Here is a 24003-nt window from a genome sequence, read left to right as displayed (position 1 = left end):
ATTTCTCAGACATTCATTAAGCATTTATGGGGCAGCTTTGTTCTAAGTACTCTGGAGGCAGAGATGAATAAGATATAATCCCTATGCTTAAAAGAATTAGCCTAAGATGGGAAAGATAGATAAGTGAACAACAGGTCACAATATCACAGTGAAAAATTCTGTATTCTAGGTAAGGAAGAAATGTCACAGAAATACATAAAGGGGAAAGATGCATTCCTAATCTTGTAAAAAGAAGTGGTGGTTCAAGGAGTGGAATGTCTATACAGAGACAGTGCTACAAACTGAGTGGAAGGAATATTAGAAAACAAGTTATTTTTTTCTTCCTACCACTGAGGGGTAGTATAAAACAGCAAACCTTCATTATTGACTCAGAAAATGTAATCTCCCAAACCTTAAACCCACCCACCACCCCTCTCAATGTCAAGGCATCAACATTTATATCAAAAGTATCAACCAAATGGGTCGTGCCACTTTTAAATGTTATCTACAGAGTCAGTAGTAAGGTTAGCAAACTTTTATCAGAGTGAGGTAAGAGGTCAGCCTAATAATAACTTTCTGATTTGCTATGGTGGAGCAATAATGGAGTGGCCAGTTGTCTGACTTAAACTTTTCTTAATTATCTAACTTTAAAAACATAAAAATATTTACATGTAAGATCACCATACCAAATGCAATAAATTCTTAGAGTTAGGAGTGTACCTGCAAAACAATCAGGTATGAACGAACATCTACTCTACCATAAGGGATACAGAAATAAAAGACATGACCTTTCTGTCAAAGAAGCTGAAACCTAATTGCAATGACTGAAGCGTTTAAAATGGCTAACTATAATTTTTTGAATCTCTTTTCTATAATACTAACATGACAAATATTTAACATTTAAATGAGAAAAGAATAAGGCCAATGTTATGCTTTATTGTTCAGTAAATGTATGCTTCCTTCATTTTTTAATGTCTACAAATAAGTATAAAACTTTTTATCATTTGACTTATATTATAAATCAAATTAATATACACTGAGATGCAAAAATAATTGGCTTAATCCTTGACTTTGCAATTATATTTTGTCTTAATTTTAATAAATTTTATTTTTAAAATATGCATTGGCAGTATGGAAATAACTGGGAAAAGACTCAAACACACCTTTTTTTCTATCATCAGATTTTCTTTCAGCTTCAAAGAAAAGCCTTCCTCAATTTTAAAAACTCATTCAGAGAGAATTTTTGAAGTTTTTTTTTTAAACCAATAAAGAGCAAGTTATGGAATCAAATTAAATATTTGGAATATTTTAGCTTGATTTAACTCACCCAAAATTCTTAGGATTATTATAAGCTTGTAATGTTTTATGGTTAGTTTCTTAAATGGAGTTTAAAGACATTGAAATTTTTAATTTTTAAATAGGACTATTTCGTATGGTAGATGTATTAGTCAGGGTTCTCTAGAGGGACAGAACTAATAGGATAGATACTTACATGAAGGGAGTTTATTAAGGAGAATTGATTCACACCACACGATCACTCAGTAAAGTCCCACATAGGCCGTCTGCAAGTTGAGGAGCAAGGAAGCCAGTGGTGGATTAGTCTGAGTCCCAAAACTTCAAAAGTAGGGAAGCCAACAATCCAGCCTTCAGTCTGTGGCCTAAGGCCCCACAGCTCCTGGCAAACTCTTGATTTAAGTCCAAGAGTCCAAAAGCTGAAGAACTTGGAGTCTAATGTTGAAGGGCAGGAAGCATCCAGCACAGGAGAAAGATGAAGGCCAAAAGATGCAGCATGTCTGCTCTTCCATCTTCTTCTGCCTGCTTTGTTCTAGCCATGCTGGCAGCTGATTAGGTGATGCCCACCCAGATTGAGGGTGGGTCTCTCTCTCATAGTCCACTGACTCAAATGTTAATCTCCTTTGGCAGCACCCTCACAGACACACCCAGGGACAATACTGTGCATCCTTCAATCCAATCAAGTTAACACTCAGTATTAATTCACCTGTAATGAATGGGTTTAAAAAGAGGCTGATGATTGAAACCTTTTACTATTTCAAATTGAGAAAGAAATGAGGTTTTCTATGCTATTACCTTATTCTTCTATTAAAAAACATCCAAAGTAAATTATATCAGGAGGCCATAGTCCAATACTTCCTAAATTAAAGTTGATAGAAGCACAGAATATTTTTGAGTTGGAATGTACACCAGAGTTGCTTAGTGATTTGTAAGTGGGAAAGCTGAGAACCAGGAAGGTTAGATACCTAACTCTTATTTGTCTGGGTTTATAACTATGCCCTAATCTTCTTTAGAACATCATGATTTGTAGTATTATCTTATCACCATCAGTCCTTTGGTGTTTTGTGTTTTCTGTCATAAAAAAAATTTTCGTTTAGGGACAGAGGCAAATTTTTTCCTTGGCTGAACTTGAATATACCATCCCACTCAAAACTCTAGAAAATCAGATTTGACCAGCTGGTCACAGTACCTGAAAGAGTGGCCCTGTCATCATCTTATTCCACACTAACCTGGTTTTCTTTGTTGATTCTCCCTGAGACTTTAAAACAGGTGTCCCCAAACTACAGCCTGGCCCGTGGGCCACATGCGGCCCCCTGAGGCCATTTATCCGGCCCCTTGCCGCACTTCAGGAAGGGGCACCTCTTTCATTGGTGGTCAGTGAGAGGAGCACAGTATGTGGCGGCCCTCCAACTGTCTGAGGAACAGTGAACTGGCCCCATGTGTAAAAAGTTTGGGGACGCCTGCTTTAAAAAATAAGCACAGCAGGTGGCACCATTCACAGCTCACCCATGTACCTTGAGTAAGCTTGGCAAGTACACTTACTAAGTCTGCAGTGACCTCTGTGTAGACCTGGGGGCTGATTCAGCGAATGCTGCTTTTGTGGCTCAGGTGTTGTCCTAGAAGTTAGTTATCAATAACCCTTAGGTAAAGTTGCTGAGGGACAGACATAAGCAGATTTAGTAAACTGTTTAAATATTCCAAGCCTAACACTTTCTGAATTTTAAATAACTACACATAATTTTCTTTGTCTTCAGCATAATACGGATCAAGCATAATAAATAAATCAAGAGTGAATTAAGCCAATTGCTGAAACGTGGCTGTACTTTGTTGGTTATAGAGAAAATATATGATGGCATGGTCAACATTCAAATGAAACATAGAACAAACCCTGAGTCGGTCACATTCTGATCTTTTTTTTCCCCCAGATATTTATTTTTTCTTTTCTACAGATGTCTATTTTGCAACTCTGCTGGCTTTGCTCTTTTTCTTAATCTTGAGGCGAGTACAATGGGAGGTGAGATACTCCAGTCATTTCTGCCCCTTTTTTATTCATCTCCTGGTGGGTGAATGAGAGCTATGCTGTAGCTCCCAGGGCTCAACAGATCTTTTCTCCTCTCTTCACCCTTCCTCTCTAGGATCAATCTGGGATTGATGGATACATGGTAAAAAAGACATTCCTGGGTATTTTTTTTCTACTATACTTCTAATTGCATTTGTTTTGTCACCCTTAGGACTACCAGGAAGCCTCCAATTTGGAACAATTTGTAACTCGATTTTTATTGAAGGAGACCCTGAATCAGCTGCAGTCTCTCCAGAATTCCCTGGAATGTGCCATGGAAACTACTGAGGAGCAAACACGTCAAGAAAGGCAACTTAAACGTTTTCATCTGATGTCTGTTTAGTGACTCTATGTTCATGAAAAAACAATTGAGAGGCATTGCACTTACACCACTGAAAAGTAAAAATGAGAATTGATACATTTTAAAAGAATGACAGTGACCTCCACTGGTTGCTTACCTTATTATTTGCCTCTAAAAAGATCATTCCATTTTTTTTCTTTTACTGTCAGTCATTTAGTCAACTTTATTTATTTATTTAGAGATGGAGTCTCACTCTGTCGCCCAGACTGGAGTGCAGTGGCATGATCTTGGCTCACTGTAAGCTCTGCCTCCCCAGTTCAAGTGATTCTTGTGTTTAGGCCTCCTGATTAGCTGGGATTACAGGTATAGGCCACCAGGCCCAGCTACTTTATTGTATTTTTTAGTAGATACAGGGTTTCACTGTGTTGGCCAGGCTGGTCTTAAATTCCCAACCTCAGGTGATCCTGCCTCTACCTCCCAAAGTGCTGGGATTATAGGTGTGAGCCACCAAGTCTGGACTAGTCAACAAATTTTAATAGCAAATTCAGTTTATGGCGAAGACTTTAAAAGAGTATGAATAATATAAAGATACATCTAACATAATGTGAATCCTTAAGGAGGACTATGTCTGTTATATAACTAAAAAACTATGCTGCAAGGAACAAAGTGATAATAAATACCATAGAGAAGAGGAAATATATTGCCAATGGTTTTCAGAATAGTAAAAGATTAAATATGGATAGAGGGATGGAAGGATGAGAAGTTAATTTTGTGGAGTTTCTCTGTTTAAGCTTGCCTTGCAAAATCAAGAGATCAGTGCAAAAGCCTGATGGGAAGACAAGACTTGAATTGGACATTTAGGTTGAATTTGAATGGCAGAATGAGAGTCTCTCTAGTGGGATCCGTCTCACCCACCTTCTGTTACCCACCTCTCATCTGGCTGACTTCTCCTTGGTTGCCTGGTCACTGATTGGACAGTACTTTCTCTGGGAAGCTTTCACTGCTCATTCATACCTCCCACTTCCCTACCATGTATTTCCACAGTGCCCTCTATTTAGATCTACTTATCTTAGCCCCTTCATTGTTAATTTATTATAGTTTGAAAATGTGGAAATGATGGGAAAGTTCCTTACAGACTACATGAACCTGGATACACTGGGGAGACCTGAGAATTCAGTAAGCCTAATTATTTCAGGAAATGGAGAAAAGTGAATGATGGGAATTATTTCAAAATTCAGTGCCACCATATGTATCACTGAGAAAACAAGTGGTCATATTGCAATAGCTATATAAATAAAAGCATGAATGCTTAAGAGAAACCTAACTAAAAATGTTTAAGGAAGACATCAAAGTAATCCCAGCCAACAATTATTTTTCTGAGTTGTCATTGCTTATACCGTGCAAGCTAGAGAAGCTTGCAAAACTCTTGCTCCTGGGGTATATTTTGGCTGATGCATTACTTTAAACTTATAGACATGCTTTATCTAACTTTTACATCTTAAATTACAGAGAAGCAAATAGTAAGTTTTCAGAACAGGCTGATATGAGACTACCCCATAGGACCAGTTTTTCTGAACAAATTAACTGATACATAATTATTAGGACATCTCCAAAATACTGGAATTTTCAACCATGTTTACAATGTCAAAATGAGTGTGCACCACCAAAGTCTAACAAAAAAGCCTGTAATTCCAGGATCTAATGAGCCCATGCAGCTGATAAACACAGGGAAGTACTCTTCAATGGATCTGTGAAGCATTCTTTACATCATAAACGTCATATTTTCACTGCATTGGGTGATTCCATATCAAATGGCAAAGTATAACAATTCACTTTAGAAAAGCAAACTGATCTTTTTAGCTTTGAGCAGAGGATAACTGAATGTCTTGAAGCACAATGAAATTGATTTAACGTTCCTAATGAGAAAAATAAGGCGTCCTGTATTGTTTCTTTTGTTTAGACTTTCTGGAAATAAAATGGGAACTCCCTTTTTAGAATCAGTCATCTGCCACCTGAGAAGAGGCTTGAAGAAATGCTCTGATCCCCTTCTTCACCTGCACTTTTGTTTTTTTCCTGCAGTCATCCCCTGCAAACTGTGCTCTGCGTTTACCACCATGCAGTGAATGTTTAATGAACAGCTGTTCTTTGTGTTAGGCCACAGGCTAGCCCTGAATTCTTGTGGCTGCTTCCAGCAGCTGCCTAGCAGCTGTGCTTAATGAGAAGGAGCATGACAATACAGACTTTAAGGAAAGCAGAAGACACTAGAGGATTAATGAACCTTTTACTTCTGGATTTCTCACTCAAAAACAGCTTGAAATAAGGGGAAATGTTACACGTATGACTGCAGTTTAAGGGATGCTATTGTATGGCATTTGACTAAGGCACCCAGGAATGACCAAATCCCACCCCAAATCTGGGATACTCTCTCTGAGAGGTTTCTAAAGAAATGCATAAACAACCAAGCAGAAAATAAGGTATCAGACTGGGCCTGGTGGCTCATGCCCGTAATCCCAGGACTTTGAGAGGCTGAGGTGGGCGGATCAGCTGAGGTCAGGAGTTCGAATCCAACCTGACCAACATCGAGAAATCCTGTCTCTACTAAAAAATACAAAATTAGCCAGGTGTGGTGGCGCATGCCTGTAATCTCTGCTACTCCAGAGACTGAGGCAAATCACTTGAACCCAGGAGGCAGAGGTTGCGGTGAGCCGAGATGGTGCCATTGCACTCCAACCTTGGAAACAAGAGGGAAACTTTGACTCAAAAAAAAAAAAAAAAAAAAGAAAAGAAAAAAGGTGCCACTATGGATTTATGCCCATAACATCTGATGAACCAGACTTAACATGTGAATTAGGCCCAAACCTAAAGGGGCTCTGTCTCCTCTCCAAACACTATTATTAGCTGGCCACCAAAAGTGAGGAGACCCTGGGACCTTCACCAGTGCTCTCCTCACTTTTGGTGGAGGAGAGGAAAAATAGAAAGGAAAACTATATATTTCCTGTGAGGTCAATCAAGAAACCACTGAAAAAGCCTGATCAGAAGATAAGACTTGAATTGGACCTTTAGGATGAATTTGAATGGCAGAAAGAGATTCTCTCTAGAGGGATCTGTCCTACCCACCTCGTGTTACCCATATCTATCTGGCTCACTTCTCCTTGTCTGTTTGGTCATTGATTAGACAGTACTTGCTCTGGGAAGCCTCACTGCACATTTATATTTCCCACTTCACTACCATGTATTCTCATAGTAGTATTTATATCTACTTATCTCAGCCCCTTCCTTGTTTATCTCCTTCACTAGACTTCGAGTTTTTAGATAGTAGAGACTTTGCATAAATCCCCTCTACTTTCTCCAACTGCATGGTAAACATATGAAGTGAATGAATGAAAGGAATTCTAGGTGAAAAGACAGCTACAGAGGAGCAGTTGGTGAGGATGTAGGACAGTGAGGAAAGCAGTCTAACAGGCATCTGGGGTTCAGAAAGATCTTAAAAGCTAGATAGATGCATTCAGATTTAATTCTGTCAGAGAATGTCATTGGCAGTTGTAAACAAAAGAACATAATGAAAACAATATTCAAGAAAAATCCATCTAACAATAGTATGTGGTACAGATTTGAGGAATAAGAGCAGGCTCAGTGAGGATGGGTCAAATCAGTGTATCCAAAAATTCATTAGTTCTTTGTTTGCTTTAAGATGAAGTCTTACTCTGTTGCCCAGGCTGCAGTGCAGTCGCGCGATCTCAGTTCACTACAACTTCCGCCTCCTGGGTTCAAGCAATTCTCCTGTCTCAGCCTCCAGAGTAGCTGGGACTATATGCACCCACCACCATAACCAGCTAATTTTTGTATTTTTAGTAGAAACGGGGTTTCACCGTATTGGGCAGGCTGGTCTCGAACTTCTGATCTCAGGTGATCCACCCACCTCGGCCTCCCAAAGTGCTGGGATTACAGGTGTGAGTCACTGCATACAGCTAATCCATCAGTTTTTTATGTCATATAGGAAGATTTTATGATGTCTATCACAGTGAAGAGTTGCAGCCTGCAGGCCAGGCATGGTGGCTCATGACTGTAATACCTACACTTTGGGAGGCTGAGAAGGGTGGATCAGTTGAGGTCAAGAGTTCAAGACCAGCCTGACCAACATGATGAAACCCTGTTTCTACTGAAAATACTAAAAATTAGCCAGGCATGGTGACAGGTGCCTGTAATCCCACCTACTGAGTAGGCTGAGGCAGGAGAATTGCTTGAACCCAGGAGGTAGAGGTTGCAGTGAGCTGAGATCGTGCCACTGCATTCTAGCCTGGGCAACAAGAGCAAAACTCCATAACAAAACAAAACAAAACAAAAAAGAGTTGCAACATGCAGATATCATTAAAATCTCCAGAACTGTGATAATTTGCTTTTTCTTCAGCATCAATATTACTTTGGGATTTAATATTTGTGAAACCTAGGGATATAAAGACTCCTTAGAATATAGCAAATTTAGGGAAGTCATCTATTCCATCCAACAGCCCCAGGGCAGAATCAGAGAGTATCATTCATCCTGCAGTGATGAGTTAGACATGCCATGTTGGGCAAAATGTCTGTGTCTATTCATGTGAAATTGGTTATTTGAGAGAGATGTGTACAGCTGGAATGCCACGGAGGGGAAATTTTCAGATAGCATTCTACAACAGTCTTTGTATCTGCCCTGGCAAACTGATTTAATGTGAATTATATTAATTCCATGTCTTCAGAAAGTACCTAATAGCTAATGGAAAGAATAATAATCATGTCATATGGAAGTTTCCTCCTAGGGGTTCCCTTTTTTCTTACATAAACCTCTATTCCTCACAAACTAAAATTCTGGGAACACAGTTTTCATTATATGTGGATTTCCTTTTTATAATGGAATCGGCAAGTTTGCTCTATTTTCCAAAGTTCTTCTATACTCAGGGATGTAATTAACTCCTTCTTGACTTGAAAGTTATTTTTCTCCTTTTGATGGTTGTCTATTATAGAAGGAAGAGCTTTGATTTCACATATAGGTGGTTATAAAAGTTTAGACACCTTACATTTCCTTAGCTTGAACATACAGAAGGATTGCTCCAATCATCTACTCCCCTGACCACCAAATGTGCTAAAATCTTGGATTTTTTATTTTTTTTGAAACGGAGTCTCACTCTGTTCCCAAGGCTGGAGTGCTCACTGCAACCTCCACTCACTGCAACCTCCGCCTCCCAGGTTCAAGCGATGCTCCTGCCTCAACCTCCCAAGTAGCAAGAATTACAAGCACCTGCCACCACACCCAGCTCATTTTTGTATTTTTAGTAGAGACAGGGTTTCACCATGTTGGCCAAGTTGGTCTTGAACACCTGACCTCAGATGATCTGCCTGCCTCAGCCTCTCAAATTGCTGGGATTACAGGTGTGAGCCACCATGGCCATCCAAAAACTTAAATTTTTTTTATACCATAGAAAAATTCATAGGAAGATTTAGTTAAAGATTGAAGATTAAACATACATGATTTCTTTTGCTCTCTCCCTAAACCCTTTAAAAATGACATTAAAAGTACATATGATTTCTTTTGCTCTCTCTCTAAACTCTTCGAAAAATGACATTAAAAGTACCTAGACAAAAGGAGGCATTAACCTACAAAAATAAGAATAAAAGAAGAGCCAAAGGGACAGAAACTTGGAACCTGGAGAGAAGGTGACTCTAGTGGAAGTTGATTTAAAAGCTCTGAGAAAGCTGAAACTGAAGCAGGCAATGTAAGAAGCCAAGATGTGATATATTTGTTATCACAAAACCTCAGAAAAGCTCCAGACTTGGCTGTACCATGGGGAACTGATAATGAGGGTGAAGGTAGGGCTGATATATTGTTGGAAGCTCCACCCAGTGTTACATAGTGATGGCTCCTATATAGTGAAGAACCCCAGAGATAAGCTCTCTGGAGAAGGTGAGCAGATGTATACCTGGCACAAATGATAGGGTACAATACTAACAAAGGAGACACAAAGTTAAGGTCTCCATGTTGAAGAGTGAGATGCGAAATCCCCTTCATATATTGTACTTCCAGAGTACTAACAATGAAGCTCACATCCCCCCCTCCCCCCAACCAGTTGGGGCATGCTTCGTTGAGGGATCTGATTAATCCCAGAGAAAAGACTTAATGCCAATAGTCAGGGTACCCTGAAGAACAGGCCCAGCCACGCCACTGTACAGTGAAGACTGCAAGCTGGCAATCCCTGACACACACACACACACAGATTCCAGTCAGCCTCGTAGTTCCTCCTCCTAAAATGTGTGAAGTCAACCAAAAGGACAAATCAAACACAGGAAAAGAAACTTGGAACAAACAAATAGTCAGAGAGCAAGCAAAAACTTTCAAAAGGAAGTTTTCAGTACCTTCAGAAATGTAAGGGAAGATAATGGCATTTATGAATTAAGGATAGAATGCTTTATAAATAATATTCAAAGCACACAAAAGAGATCTTAGAAATTATAATTGTAAAAATTACATTCTCTGAGGAAGGATTAGATATAAAAGTGTAAAGAAATCTCCACAAAGAGCTGAAATATAAGAAATAAGAAAACTAGAGGGTCAGTCCAAGAGGTCTACTGTTTGTAAAATAGCAATTCCAGAAAGAAAACAAATCAGAAAAATTATCAAAGGAAGAATTTAAGAAAAATTGTCAGAATTGGAACATATGTGTCCAGCTTGATAGAACAGACCAAGAGCTCATTATAATGCTAATAAAAGCCAACACAAAACCATGCCATTATGAAGTTTCACAATATGGGAAACAAAGACAAGTGTCTAAAAACTCCCAGAGAGAAAAACCAAGCAGTATGCAAATAAGAAAACATTGGATTTTTCACTAGTGACTCTGCGAGATAGAACACAATGGAGCAAATTTTTCAAAACAATTGGCAATCTAGAAATCTGTATTCCATAAAAACATCAACAAAGTAAAGTAGATATTTATTCATGCAATGTTTCAAGAATTTTACCTTTCGTTATGCACCATTTCTTTCTTTTTTTTTTTTTTTTTTTTATTTTATTTTGAGATGAAGTCTTGCTCTGTCGCCCAGGGTGCAGTGCAGTGGTGCGATCTTGGCTCACTGCAACCTCTGTCTCCCAGGTTCAAGAGATTCTCCTGTCTCAGCCTCCTGAGTAGCTGGGACTACCAGGTGCCTACTACCAAGCCTGGCTAATTTTTGTATTTTTAGAAGAGTCCATATTGGCTAAGCTTGTCTCCAACGCCTGACCTTGTGATCTGCCCACCTTGGCTTCCTGAAGTGCTGGGATTACAGGCATGAGCCACCACACTTGGCCAGGCACCATTTCTTATGAAGCAATTAGGGGATATTTTTCCACCAAAACAAAGGTGTCAACTAAGAAAAAAAAATGAAATCTAGTAAAGGGGTATCTATTAGAGGTCATCCAACACAGGAGAAATGCTAAAGGAATCTTCCCTAGCTGATAGATAATGAAGCTGATAGATAATGAGTAAATTAATCTTAGGTTTGTCTTAAACACAGAAGGATTATATCTTACACAGAAAAGATTATATCTCCTATAAAGAAATCTTGTTTGAGGCAGCTTAAGTATCATGTCCTTACAGATTTATCATAGACTTTCTTCTTCACATATTAAGTACATATTAATATAACAAACTATTCTCAAGTTTGCCTCATACTCCAAGGTGTTTGTTGGAGATCCAGCTACTATGTTCATATTTCAACGTGGAAAGAAGGTTAAGGAAAGACAAAAGGGTTCCCTTCTAGCTGAATCTGTACCTTTAAGCATCCTTCCTGGAAATTCCTTAAAGCATTTCCATTTGTATATCATTGGCCTGAGCTTTCCATACTGCATATTTAATAGATAAAGCCTAAAACTAAAAATTAAAGGCATAGCAACTTAAGCAGCTTATATACTGATAATTTAGCAGGTATTTACTTTCATATCAATATATAACATGTACTGTACATAGTACATAACATACTGTATATAACATATACTTTAACATATATAACTTTCATATCATAATATATATTGATATGAAAGTAAATGCCTGCTAAAAAGTGTGCCTTTTTGAAAGAGGAGTGGAAATATGATATGGGAGTGAAAGGAGGGAGCTCCTATTTGTTGAAATAAGATTTATAGAATTATTTAACTGTTATAAATATATGGATGTATAGTTTTGATCCAAATTTAAAAACTGAATTATAGAACAAAACTCCGTGTTTACAAACTAAACAAAATACAATAGTTTCATATACATAAATGTTTTTCCATTGAAAGTTGACCAACGAAGGAAAAAAGTCCACCTTAAATTACAATTTTTACTCAAAGTTTTAAGAATAAAATAAGCTCAGAATTCTCTTCCTTAGGTTCACATACTGTAGTACCAAATCATGTTGGGTTTCTAGAGTGTTTACAAGCAGTCATTCTCATAAGTTTTTATTTCACTGCACTAGAAAACCTTTGTGACTGACGCATGAAGATCTGTTCCTTGAGGGAAGAGGGAAAAGACTGAAGCACTAACATTAAGGTTAAATGTTATATCTGTTATTCAAGGCAAGGGCCAGCCAAGCCAGAAGTCCTGTCAATTCAATGGCCTGGAAAACGATCAAGCCGCCGAGTCCAGAGACACAACAGCTTCTCCCCAAACAGCCCTCAATTTAATGTCAGTGGTCAAGGTAACTTACCCTTCATTGTTTTTCTTTGTCAACGTCAATTTATCTTGCATTTTCCAATTGATTATTTTAACAAACAACACATAAGACAATAGTAATGGAACACTTTCCTTATACCAGGTAAGTTCGAGACAGAAGCAGTGAAGAGCGAAGGGTATGCAGAACTAGGGTGGTGAGCCTAACCATCAGCACTGTTAGAATCCTAACAATTCTGCCTGGAAAGAGATGGTAAATAGGGAATCTCCATCCAGTATCTCCATCCACTAATATCTAAAAGATATGAGTTCTGTATGACTGACTCCCCATCATCTTGAAATAAAGGGGCTCTACAAATATCCTCTAGATCTCCAAGACTCCCTAAACATATCATAAGTTCATTTAGGAAAAGGATCCTTGTTCTCATGATAGGATTAGTCATAGCTGGTGTTTTTGAAGTTTGTAATGTGATGTTGGATTTATTGGGCTAAACCATGCATATAACTGTTAGGTTATTAAATTCTAACTGTGTCATTTATAACCATTTTAAAATCGATTTGAAATGTGCAAACTCATGTTGCTAAATATTTGAGTAATTTTTATAAAGCATGCATATATACATGTCACTTGAATATGTCATTTTAACACAAATGAGTTTTTAAATATCTAATGTTCAGAAAATCAAGGTATAAACTACATCCTATTTTTTACCAATTGTACTTGAAAGATTTCAGAGCATTTTCATGAATAAAGCCCTATTTTATGTTGACACCTTATAAGGTAGATGTTAATTTCCCTATTTCTCCATTTCACAGGTAAGGAAACAAGCCTGGAAACTTAAATGATTTGTCCAAGGTCATAGGAAGTATTAGCCCATTTTTATTGTGATGCGACTTTTAAAATCTTGATGGTTACACTTGTAGATACTTGTTTTTCTCTCTCATGAGTCTATGGTTGGTGATTTGGGCAATTTCAGCTGAATGTGGTTCCAGGCTGTATGTAGCTTTTCAGCTCCACTTCTCATGTAGCCTCCTTCTGGAATAAGCAACAACTGGAACATTTTCTTCTCCTGGTGGATGTCAGAAGCACAAGCAGCCAGCCCAGAATTATACATGCATATTAAAAGTACATGTTTCATGTACTGTGTGCATCTTGTCTGCTACCTCTCCATTGGCCAAATGAGTCACATGTCAAGCACAGAAACAATGGGGAGGGAAACATGCTTCATCCATTATAATAGGAGATACTGCAAAGTTGTGGTGCAAGGGTATATGCAGATACTTCCATAGCATGAAGAAAGTGAAGAATTAGGAAAAATAATACAATCTACCACAAGAAACTAGAAAATAATAATGCTAAGCTCCTGAAACAAAATATAGATTGTTCTTTCCATTTTAGCCGTTTAGAAAATAGAACAAAATATCTTTCCTTGGGTCTTTGATGTGACAGCAACCTTAAATTATTTTGGGAATAACCCAGATTAAAAATACTGTATTAAAATTTTAAAAACATAAACTTTATTAACATATGTATAATATTTTCTCTACTCAGCTCCTTTCTTTTCTTTCTTTCTTTCTTTTTTTTTTTGGACACTTCTTTGCAGCAGTGCCAATGGTCATTTTTACATCATAATTTGGTGGGCTTTGAAAGGTGATTCCTCCAAGAAGACAGGTGGAGACGTAAATTCTGAGGACATCATTGTCCCTTCATAATTTAGGTCTTGTCTTTATTGCATTCAAAGCTAATGCAAGGCTTTATAGTCTTGAATTCAGTCACATCCTGATTTCAAGAAATATTAAACAATACTATTTCAGCAAATGCCTATAAAAACATTTTTTTAAGCTTCAATCAGTATACACAAATATGCCAGGATGTTTGTGCATGGGCTCAGACCCATAACTCTTCTCTTTGCATAATAATGTTAATAAAAACAATAGTAGTAGCAGAACTTCTATAATGTTTAACGTGGTACTAAATACATACACACACACACACACACACACACACAAAACATACCTACGTATACAAATGTATGTATATATCATTATATGTGACTATAAATCAACAGGCTCCAGCCTGTACTTGTAACCACTGTGCCATGATTATAGAGCCATGTATGTATACTCAAGTTAGTTCCTGGGAAAGGAGCGACTATCTTGCCCTTATGCTTCTTTTTGATTATAGCAGTTTACACCTTGCCATGGTCAGGGGTATGGTTTCACAGGCTCTTGCCACTCCCCTCCAAGTAAGTTTAGAATTGTTGATTGATGCTTTCATATTTGCAAAAGAAAACCAACTACATTATGGGGTTTTATAAAAGGCTCAGCAGGATCTTTTCAGAGATCTTTTCAAAGATCTCAGCAGGATCTTTGTAAAGGCCAGACAGGCAATTACATAAAAAACAGGCCTGTGGAAGTGAACCCCTGGGATGCATGGATCTATGGAAATCAATAACTTAGAAAGCGCTCATGAATACATTTAAAAAAATGACCAGTGACACTGCATCCTTCCTTCAGGGTTGAAGAAAAGCTCTGAGAAAACCAAGCATTTCTCCTCTGTCTAAAGTTTAACATATTGCCCTCATGATTCCCCCAACCCCAGGCTTATTAGAAGAAGACAACCAGTGGATGACCCAGATAAACAGACTCCAGAAATTAATTGATAGACTGGAAAAGAAGGTAGGTGCTTTATTTTCGTTATTCTTTCTTCCAGTTATCAAGATATTCTGACCCAATATTCCTCATTGCTTCTTATCCATGGCTGCCCCATACATAGAATACCAGCCAGGATTGCAATGATTCTATGAATGGCTGTTTGGTAATTTAGGTTTTGTTGTTGTTGTTGTTAAATACAGAAGCTTACATTAATTCTCCTCCAACCTCCCACCCCCATTATATTTAAAATAGGATGTGGAGTTGAGAGTTACGTAAATCTACCGCACTGCCTGGCTCTTAGGTTTTCAAATGAACTAGGTGACAGTGTGCTTGAATGATGCTAATAACAGTTCTTAGGTATAAGATGGTTGAAGTCTTGGGAATCTTTCAAATTAATTCAGGAAAATGGCAGTGCTATCTACCAAAAGATGAGATTCCACACCCAACTTCTGGAAATTAGCACATTAACTGATGGTTTTGGTATTAAAACTATCTAAGCAAGCAAGTTAGAATGTGATGAAGAGTTCTTTAGAACTATATTTTATGTTCTTAGTTATTGTATTTTTATTTATTTAGTTAGTACCAAATAGTCCTGATATTATAGTGATAGTCTCCTTAAACATCTTACATGGAAGAGACAACCTTTGTCAATCAGTAAGAAAATGTGTTCTGCACATGCCAGGCACCAAGGAAGAAACATTTATGTTTGTGGCAGCACTGACTTTGAAGAAAACCATTATCTACTTATGCAACCAAGCTATACTCCTAAAGAGAGAGAGAGTTAACAGATTTTTTTTAAAAAATAGATGGTAGCACAGAATGAGATTCATCATTGATGGTCAGTAAATATTTGGTGACTAACCAAGACATGCTAAAAGAATGGAGCAAATGTCAAAATCTCTCCGTGTTCACCTCATAGGTTGATCACTGTGACCTGGAGTGCTCAGGAAGAACTTTGTGTGACAGGAAGAGTTCAAATGGGGCTTTAAAAATGGTGACTTAATTAAAAATGTTATTGCAAACAACAGAAATCATTTCTCTAATTAAAAAAAAAAGAAGAGTTTTCTGGAAGAATATGGAAGCACTCACAGAATCAACAGATAGTCCAAAGATCTGAATTACGAAAAGTCAGGAGACAAGATAACCCTAGAGAACTAGATAGCAAGAAATACTCAACAGTCTCTCAAGTTATCTCCACTGGAATAAATCAGTTCCTGCCATTTCCAGTCTGCTGGCTTTCTATTCAAAATTCTGCTTCCCAAAAGAAGAGTCTGGTTGGTCATGGTAGGGTTGCATTGCTGACCTCCTAGATATGGGAGGGGAAAAAGTCTTGATAACAATCCCAGAACACAGTATAGAAGGAAGAAGAAACAATTCAATGAAAAGAAAATATTGTCATTAAAGTTGGAATAAACGCTGATCAGCTAACAAACAAGGAAACTAAAATTTGCTATGGAGAAGTAAAATTTTAGCAAATAGAGGGCAGCTGGAAAGGGCATTCAGGTAAGGTGATGGCATGAGCAAGGTTCAGTAGATCAGCCTGGTTAAGAGTCTTTCATGTAGGGAAATCATAACAAATGAGGTTTATGGACAGAAGAGGGCCAGCTTATGGACAGCCTCAAAGAATAGTCTAAGGAATTTGGACTTGGTCCAGGAAACAACAGAAGGCATTTATTATTTTTTACAGGTAAGTGACAAACCAAAAAAATCCTTTAGATAGGAAATTGGGCAGCAAGATGCAAAGTGAATGAAAACAAATGAAAAATGGATTAAAACAAGAAAAATGAGGCTCAGAGACACTACAGCCAGCTCAGACGATGGCATTGAAGAGCAGATTTGTGCAAGTGAACTCAGTGAAGTCAGGTATGATAAGAGATGGGCCTGTATTAAGCTGATAAGTGAGAAGAAAATGGTAGATTTGAAATAATTGAAGTGAAATTAATAGCACTATTGAATGGGTTAAGGACAGGGGGAGCTCAAATAAGAATCTGAGGATAGGAGCCTGTGTTTCCGAAACAACTAATCATAGCATTAAGAGAAAAGGAAGAAACACGTGAGAGATAATCTGTGAGATAAGGTGAGAAGGTGAACTAGTTTTTTTTTGATGTGTGAATTTGAAGGTGCAGTGGAACACTTAGGCAGAAATACCTAGTTAGATGTTAGTAGAAGGGAAGTCAGGCCAACAGGTTTAGGTCTTTAGACTTATCTCCACAAAGATGAACCCTCAAGTTGTGATTTCTTTCCTCAAGTCCTGAGGATGGGTAAGGTCTCTGAAAAGGGAGATTCTGTGCAAGAACAGCCATGTCAAGGGGAAACAACCCTGCAGAGTTGTTGTCCCTCTGCAATGGTGTCTTTATTTGTTAAATTTATGTTGACCGCTTACTGAAGCAAGTACCTCAACTACTAGCTTTATGCAAATCAACTTTCCTCCTTTCTTATTTTATTGATAGGTGTGCTGAAACTAAAAGATTTGTAGGAAAAATAGTGGCTGTGAAAATCAGTTTTCCAATATTGGAAGGTCAAATCCAGGACCTCTACTCGAAAACTAAAGCTTATTAAAACATAAGGATTTAGTTGTTAAACAAGTTCATTTTCATTTAAAGAACACAAATACCTCTTTTCAAAGTGGTTTTGAAATTTTAGACAAAACTGTCTTTATTTGATATCTGAAAATTTTATAGTTCTTTTTAAAGGAATGGCTCAAACTTAGTTCATGCATTTTTTCTAACTTTAAATCAAAGTTTTGTCACATTTCTTTTTATCCTAGACTTTTTTCTGCCTCCCTTCCTATAAAAGGGTTTCATTTTGAGGACAGTATCTAAGAGGTTTGCTAAAAGTACAATGTGATGGTTTTCAGCATGGCGCTCCAGCTGTGTGGAGCTCAGTGTGAGCTGTCTTAATGAATGGAGAAGCAGTGCAAGTTCAGTTTTCTACAACTTATTCTGCACCGTGCTGATGAAGTTTTTAGAGGAAAAGCTACCCAATTGCCAAACAGTGGCTGAGTGCACGTCATTTCACTGCTAAGTACCTTGTCTCCTGTAGTTGTTAACACTAGGTTTGATCTTCCCATTAAAAGGAAGTGTACCTGCAGTGGAACATACGTTTTCTCTCTATTAAGTATTTATGATAAATTCTTCCTGCAATGAAACCAAGCCCTATTCCATGCATGCAGGGGAATATAACACAGCAATTTCTATAAGTTTCTTCAGATATTCCTCGTATCCATTTCAGACTCCGTAAGTGTTAACGGGGATATACTGAGTTATGTCTTGTGTTTTGTTTAATCCCTGTAGAAAATACCTTTAATGGCCGGGTGCAGTGGCTCATGTCTGTAATCCTAGCACTGTAATCCGAGGCAAGTAGATCATCTGAGGTCAGGAGTTCAAGGCCAGCCTGGCCACCACGGTGAAACTGTCTCTTTACTAAAAATACAAAAATTAGCCGGGCGTGGTGGCACATGCCTGTAATCCCATCTACTTGGGAGGCTGAGGCAGGAGAATCACTCTTACCCAGGAGGTAGAGGTTGTAGTGAGCCAAAATAGTGCCACTTCACTCCAGCCTGGGCAAAAGAGTGAAACTCAGTCTCAAAACAAAACAAAATACCTTTAATGTTTAACAAAATAACAAGGACAACAATGAAAACTCTTCATTCTTTATTAAGTCCTCAGTGTATCATCAGATCACAGGACATTCTCATTTGAAAGGATATAATTCAGGATGTAATACTCATACAACTTGTTTTAAGTCTTCCGTATCTCAGATCATGGAATGTAGAACTGCAAATTGTACCTTAGTTAGTGTCAGGGAAATAGCGGTCAAAGAGATTACTAGGTTACAGTTTCTACCTGTGGAGTACTTTTTAGTTTTCAGTTCACATCTATATGCATTACATATAATTTTGCCTTCATGGAAAAACTATGATTCAGACAGGGCATTCATTCAGTCAGTCATTTATTTAACATTTATTGAGTACTTAATGTGCATCAGGTACTATTCCAGCAGTGGAAATACAGCAGTGATCAAAAGAATATCCTTGGTCTTTGAAGAGACAGACAAGAAAACAAATCTATGAAACAAGATAATTTCAGATAATGGAAAGTGCTGTAAAGAAAAAATAGAGCAATATAATGCAGATAGGTGGTTGAATACTCCAAATGAGTGGTCTGAGAAGGTCTCTTTAATAAGATGATAGTCTAATAAGGTGAGATGTGAAAAACAAGAAGCCAGCTATGTAAAGCTATAGAGATACAGAATTTACAGCAAAGCAGGGAAAGTGAATTCCACAGAAGTTAAATACCTTGCCAAAAGTTCCACCACAAGAGAACAGCACAGCTAGAATGACATAGCTCTATTATTAACAGGCATATGTTATTTCAGATAGTCTGGCTTTTTACAATTTTCACTTCTTATCTATTTGAAGAGTTATTCTACATAATCCTCACAGAAAGAAGTTCTGAGAGATGAAGCACTTGGTTTCACTGGGGACATTAACATTATTCATTGGTCATCACAGGAGACATTAAGGTCTTAATTCTCAAAAGAAGATATACAAAGGGCTTACAAACATGAAAAAATGCTCAGCATCACCAATGATCAGGGAAATGTAATTCAAAACCATAATGTGATACTACCTAATTCCTGCAAGAATAGCCATAATAAAAAAATAATAGATGTTGGTATGGAAGTGGTTAACAGGGCATACTTCTACACTGCTGGTGGGAATGTAAACTAGTAAAACTACTATGGAAAATAGTGTGGAAATTCCTTAATGAACTAAAAGTAAAACCACTGTTTGATCCAGCAATGCCACTACTGGGTATCTACCTAGAGGAAAAGAAATAATTATACAAAAAAGATACTTTCAAACACATGTTTATAGCAGCACAATTTGCAATTGCAAAAATATGGAACCAATTCAAATGCCCATCAATCAATGAGTAGATAAATTATGGTATATATATGTGATGGAATACTACTCAGTCATAAAAAGGAATGAATTAATGGCCTTTGCAGTAACCTGGATGGGACTGGAGATTATTATTCCAAGTGAAGTAACTCAGGAATGGTAAACCAAACACTGTATGTTCTCACTCATAAGTGGGCGCTAATCTATGAGGATGGAAAGGCATAAGAATGACACAATAGACTTTGGGGACTCAGGAGAAAAGGTTGGGAGGGAGGGGAGGGATAAAAGACTCCAAATTGGGTTCGGTGTATAGTGCTTGGGTGATGGGTGCACCAAAATCTCACAAACCACCACTCAAGAACTTACTTCTGTAACCAAATACCTCCTGTTCACCAAAAACCTATGGAAATAAAAAAAATTTTTTTAAGACTTCAAGATCTTTATAAGAGTTATTCACTTTTAGCAAATATTAATTGTATTTTCATTACTCTTTAATTTACTTTCAGCCGGGTGCAGTGGCTCACGCCTGTAAACCTAGCACTTTGGGAGGCTGAGGTGGGTGGATCACCTGAGGTCAAGAGTTCAAGACCAGCCTGGCCATCATGGTGAAACCCCATCTTTAAAAATAAAATAAATTTACTTTCTATTTAATAAAGAAAATCAGCACTAAGGTGTGAATGTATTGTAATAATAGACTAATGTTCATAATAATGTCCCAAGAAATGTAGAAATGTGGCAATATTCATAGTAAAATAAATCATTAGCTTAGTCATTCTAACTTTTTCCTGTTCTTTTGTTTGCTTTCCTATCCTTTTGCTCCCTGCTTTAATGTATCTCTTCCACTTTGCTCTCTAATAGCATCCAGGAAGTAAATTTAATGCAATACATCAAACACATCTAAAACAGCTTCTTACAATTGATAAACGAGTACAGAGTCTTTATCAGAACAGCTTAGTTTTTAAAAATCATAATTATTTAATCTTTCAAATAATGAGGTTCTTTTGGTTCATTATTAGCCATGAAAGAACTATGATTTGAATATATGGCATTTTTTAAAATGATGTAATTTTTGTTTTTTTCTGACATTTCTCTTATTGAAGGACCTCAAACTTGAACCACTGGAAGAAGAAATTATTGAAGGGAATACTAAATCTGTAAGTATTTTTTATCAGGTAAAAATATTAGAAATATATTCTTGGCCGGGCGCGGTGGCTCAAGCCTGTAATCCCAGCACTTTGGGAGGCCGAGGCGGGTGGATCACGAGGTCGAGAGATCGAGACCATCCTGGTCAACATGGTGAAACCCCGTCTCTACTAAAAATACAAAAAATTAGCTGGGCATGGTGGCACGTGCCTGTAATCCCAGCTACTCAGGAGGCTGAGGCAGGAGAATTGCCTGAACCCAGGAGGCAGAGGTTGCGGTGAGCCGAGATCGCACCATTGCACTCCAGCCTGGGTAACAAGAGCGAAACTCTGTCTCAAAAAAAAAAAAAAAAAAAAATATATATATATATATATATATATATATATATATATATTCTTTAAAAACATAATTTCTTTAAAAATTAGTCATTATCTTAACGAAAAATCAAAAAACTAGTCGTATTTCATTTTATATGGTTAAGTAGTGTCTTCTTCATTGTGATTTGTGTAAACCTAATAACTAGTTCACAACTTTTATGACAGTACTTGGCATGTAATAGGTGCAAAATGAACATTGTATACATGTATAAATCAATGAATTATTGAATAATTGAAGGAATATGACTGATAGAGAAGGGCAACATTTAAGTTGTATCATAAACACATTTTGTAAACCCTGCGATTTTGAATACGGATATACCTGAGTTGAAACCAGGTTCTGTTCATTATTGTATTTCCAGCATTTATCCTAGGGCTGGGTAAACTGAAAATGCTCAGAAATAATTTTTCAAAGAATAAATAGATTTTTAGAGAAAAGGGAACATTTGTATCCCTAGGTATAAGACGTCCATTCAGAGTGGCAGCACTTTTTGAAACAGAAGGAAAATGGACAAAGGGATACTAAAAGGTACATTAAAATGCAACAAAAAGAAGTTAGTAAATAATTAAAAGCATTACATACCATACTTTATTATTTACCCTTATGTTGAGGCAAATACATATAGCACATTCTGTTTCAGGAAACTGGATGTTTACATTTATATTTAGTGGAAATTTGGATTTTAAAATCTTGAGTAACTAGGAGAAAAATCATTTTTAATACTTTAAGTGTATTATATACTTTGCAGATGTTGAAGAAACAGTCACATTTATATGAAACAAAGATAGGAAATAACCTTTCATCTCTGAATGTGCACTGACTACATGATAGAGAAAGGTGAGACCCACCTGTATATAAGGCTCCTGCCTATCTGTCCAAATTCATAATCCAGAGGGATTATTCAGAGGAAGCTTTGTGGGATTCTCAGAAAAGCTTAATCGTGGCTGCTACTGTTAGAATCTTGTAGTTATGAATACTTTCCTCTGATAAGGTGTATCTGTCACTGCATGTCTAGTGTTTTTATCCCTCCAGAGACAGGGCTGTAATCTATGTTAATTCATCAAAAACCCAAAATTTTAAAATAGTAGGCTTTCATGGGAAAGTGAGAGGTGAGGGGTGTTGTGCATATATACTAAGAATAGTGGGTTTGTGCAGTCCCAGGGGCAACAGGAATTAACCTTGTGATCATGCATCTGTTATCTTCTCATAAGTTTGCATATAGGAAAAACTATACTCCAGTCAAAGGAAAAACAAATATAACTTTTCTAATGTTATGAGAGATAGTTGTCTATTCTTAAATAATTTTCTAATGTGAGATTATTTTTTCTCTCTGGCTATGAGAAAGAAAAATTCTCTAAGGATTGTTTGTGAAAGGAGGCAGCTATTCCATTTTCAGGTCCCTGAGCCACCAATGCTAATGCCAATTTTAAAAGATCAACATACACAACATTACTAATTCAGTAGTGCATAGAAGTACTTGGAACAAATAAAACTGCACAAGGTCATTCAGCTCTCAATATTTGAAAGCAGGAAAGGATATTCCCTATTTCCAGCCATATATAGAGTTATAACAATTATGCTCTTTGGAAATAGACATATAGTAAAGATTTAAACTGGTTTGTCTTTTCAGAAGTAACAATAAGATATTTGTCATTAAATATCTTAATGTTACATAGTTGTATTTTGTATTAATGGTAGTAAGTGCATTACTATAAGTTCCTATAAAACCTCCTATGTTCAGAATGACTAAAATTATTTTTCACTGTTATTTCAGAGCTAGTGCTCATAACTCTATCCTACCATGTGTTAAATTATTTATCCTGATGCCCAAAACCAGTTTTATAATTCATCAAGTAGAGAGGTATTTTTCCTTTTTCATTAGTGAATACATGAAAACTTGGAAAAATAAATTCTATGACAGAAAGCAAAGAATAAATTTGTATTACACTTGGTTTTTGAAATACTAATCTTTACTGATCCTTTGCTTTGTGCCAAGTGTTGTACTAAATACACACATAACTCACTTAATTCTCACAATAGCCAGATGAGACAGTGCTAGCCTCAGACTCATTTTGTTGATGAAGAAATCAAGGTTTAAAGGAGTTTACCTACCATAGCTGAACCCCTGCAGTTCAACCCCAGACCTATGCTCATCAGCATGCTCTGACATTTTCAGCCCTAGTGTTTTCTGGATTTCTAGCCTGTAAAGTAGAACTGCTGTTTGCTAGCAGGGTTGTGGATGAATGGATGATTGTTTCATGAGATTCCCTACGAGAGCAGAGCAGATCGTCTGGCAGGCTTCTCTGAGAACACAGTAAAAGTCCTGAACCCTAGCAAGTGCCATATCTAGTTTTCTGGGTAATGAGTCATTATATAATGATGAGTCTAGGTATAATTTCTTAAGTCTATTTTTTTTTTTCTCACCCCAGAGTAAGACATGTGACACTTATTGAGTACCTTTCATGGGAAGGATCCTTATATACACTATTCTATTTAATCCTCTCCAAAACTCTAATATAAGTACCATTGTTCTAATTTTAGGTATCAAGAGTCAACCTGAGAAAGGACTAAGCAACTTGTTAAAGGCCACATAGGAAAAATGAAGCTAATTCTTTTTACTTTATATCCCTGCTCT

General features: G+C 37.1%; 1 protein-coding gene across 3 annotated transcripts in view; it reads left to right on the top strand.

The window, feature by feature from the left end:
- The window catches only part of NECAB1 (N-terminal EF-hand calcium binding protein 1), a 263262-nt gene that overhangs the window by 221124 nt on the left and 18135 nt on the right, over positions 1 to 24003 (top strand). For 2 of the 3 annotated variants that reach the window (XM_074386885.1, XM_003940515.4), the window contains 4 exons: positions 3504 to 3640; positions 12193 to 12314; positions 14889 to 14965; positions 20948 to 21001. In XM_074386885.1, coding sequence (XP_074242986.1) covers positions 3504 to 3640; positions 12193 to 12314; positions 14889 to 14965; positions 20948 to 21001 — 390 coding nt within the window. Of the gene's footprint in view, positions 1 to 3503; positions 3641 to 12192; positions 12315 to 14888; positions 14966 to 15860; positions 20348 to 20947; positions 21002 to 24003 lie in introns of those variants that run through there. The other variant, XM_074386886.1, reaches the window with a different exon arrangement.

This window comes from Saimiri boliviensis, chromosome 15, assembly GCF_048565385.1.
Source record: "Saimiri boliviensis isolate mSaiBol1 chromosome 15, mSaiBol1.pri, whole genome shotgun sequence".
Classification (NCBI taxonomy): domain Eukaryota; kingdom Metazoa; phylum Chordata; class Mammalia; order Primates; family Cebidae; genus Saimiri; species Saimiri boliviensis.
The sequence above is the reverse complement of the archived record's forward strand: the minus strand, read 5'-3'. Positions and strand labels throughout refer to the sequence as shown.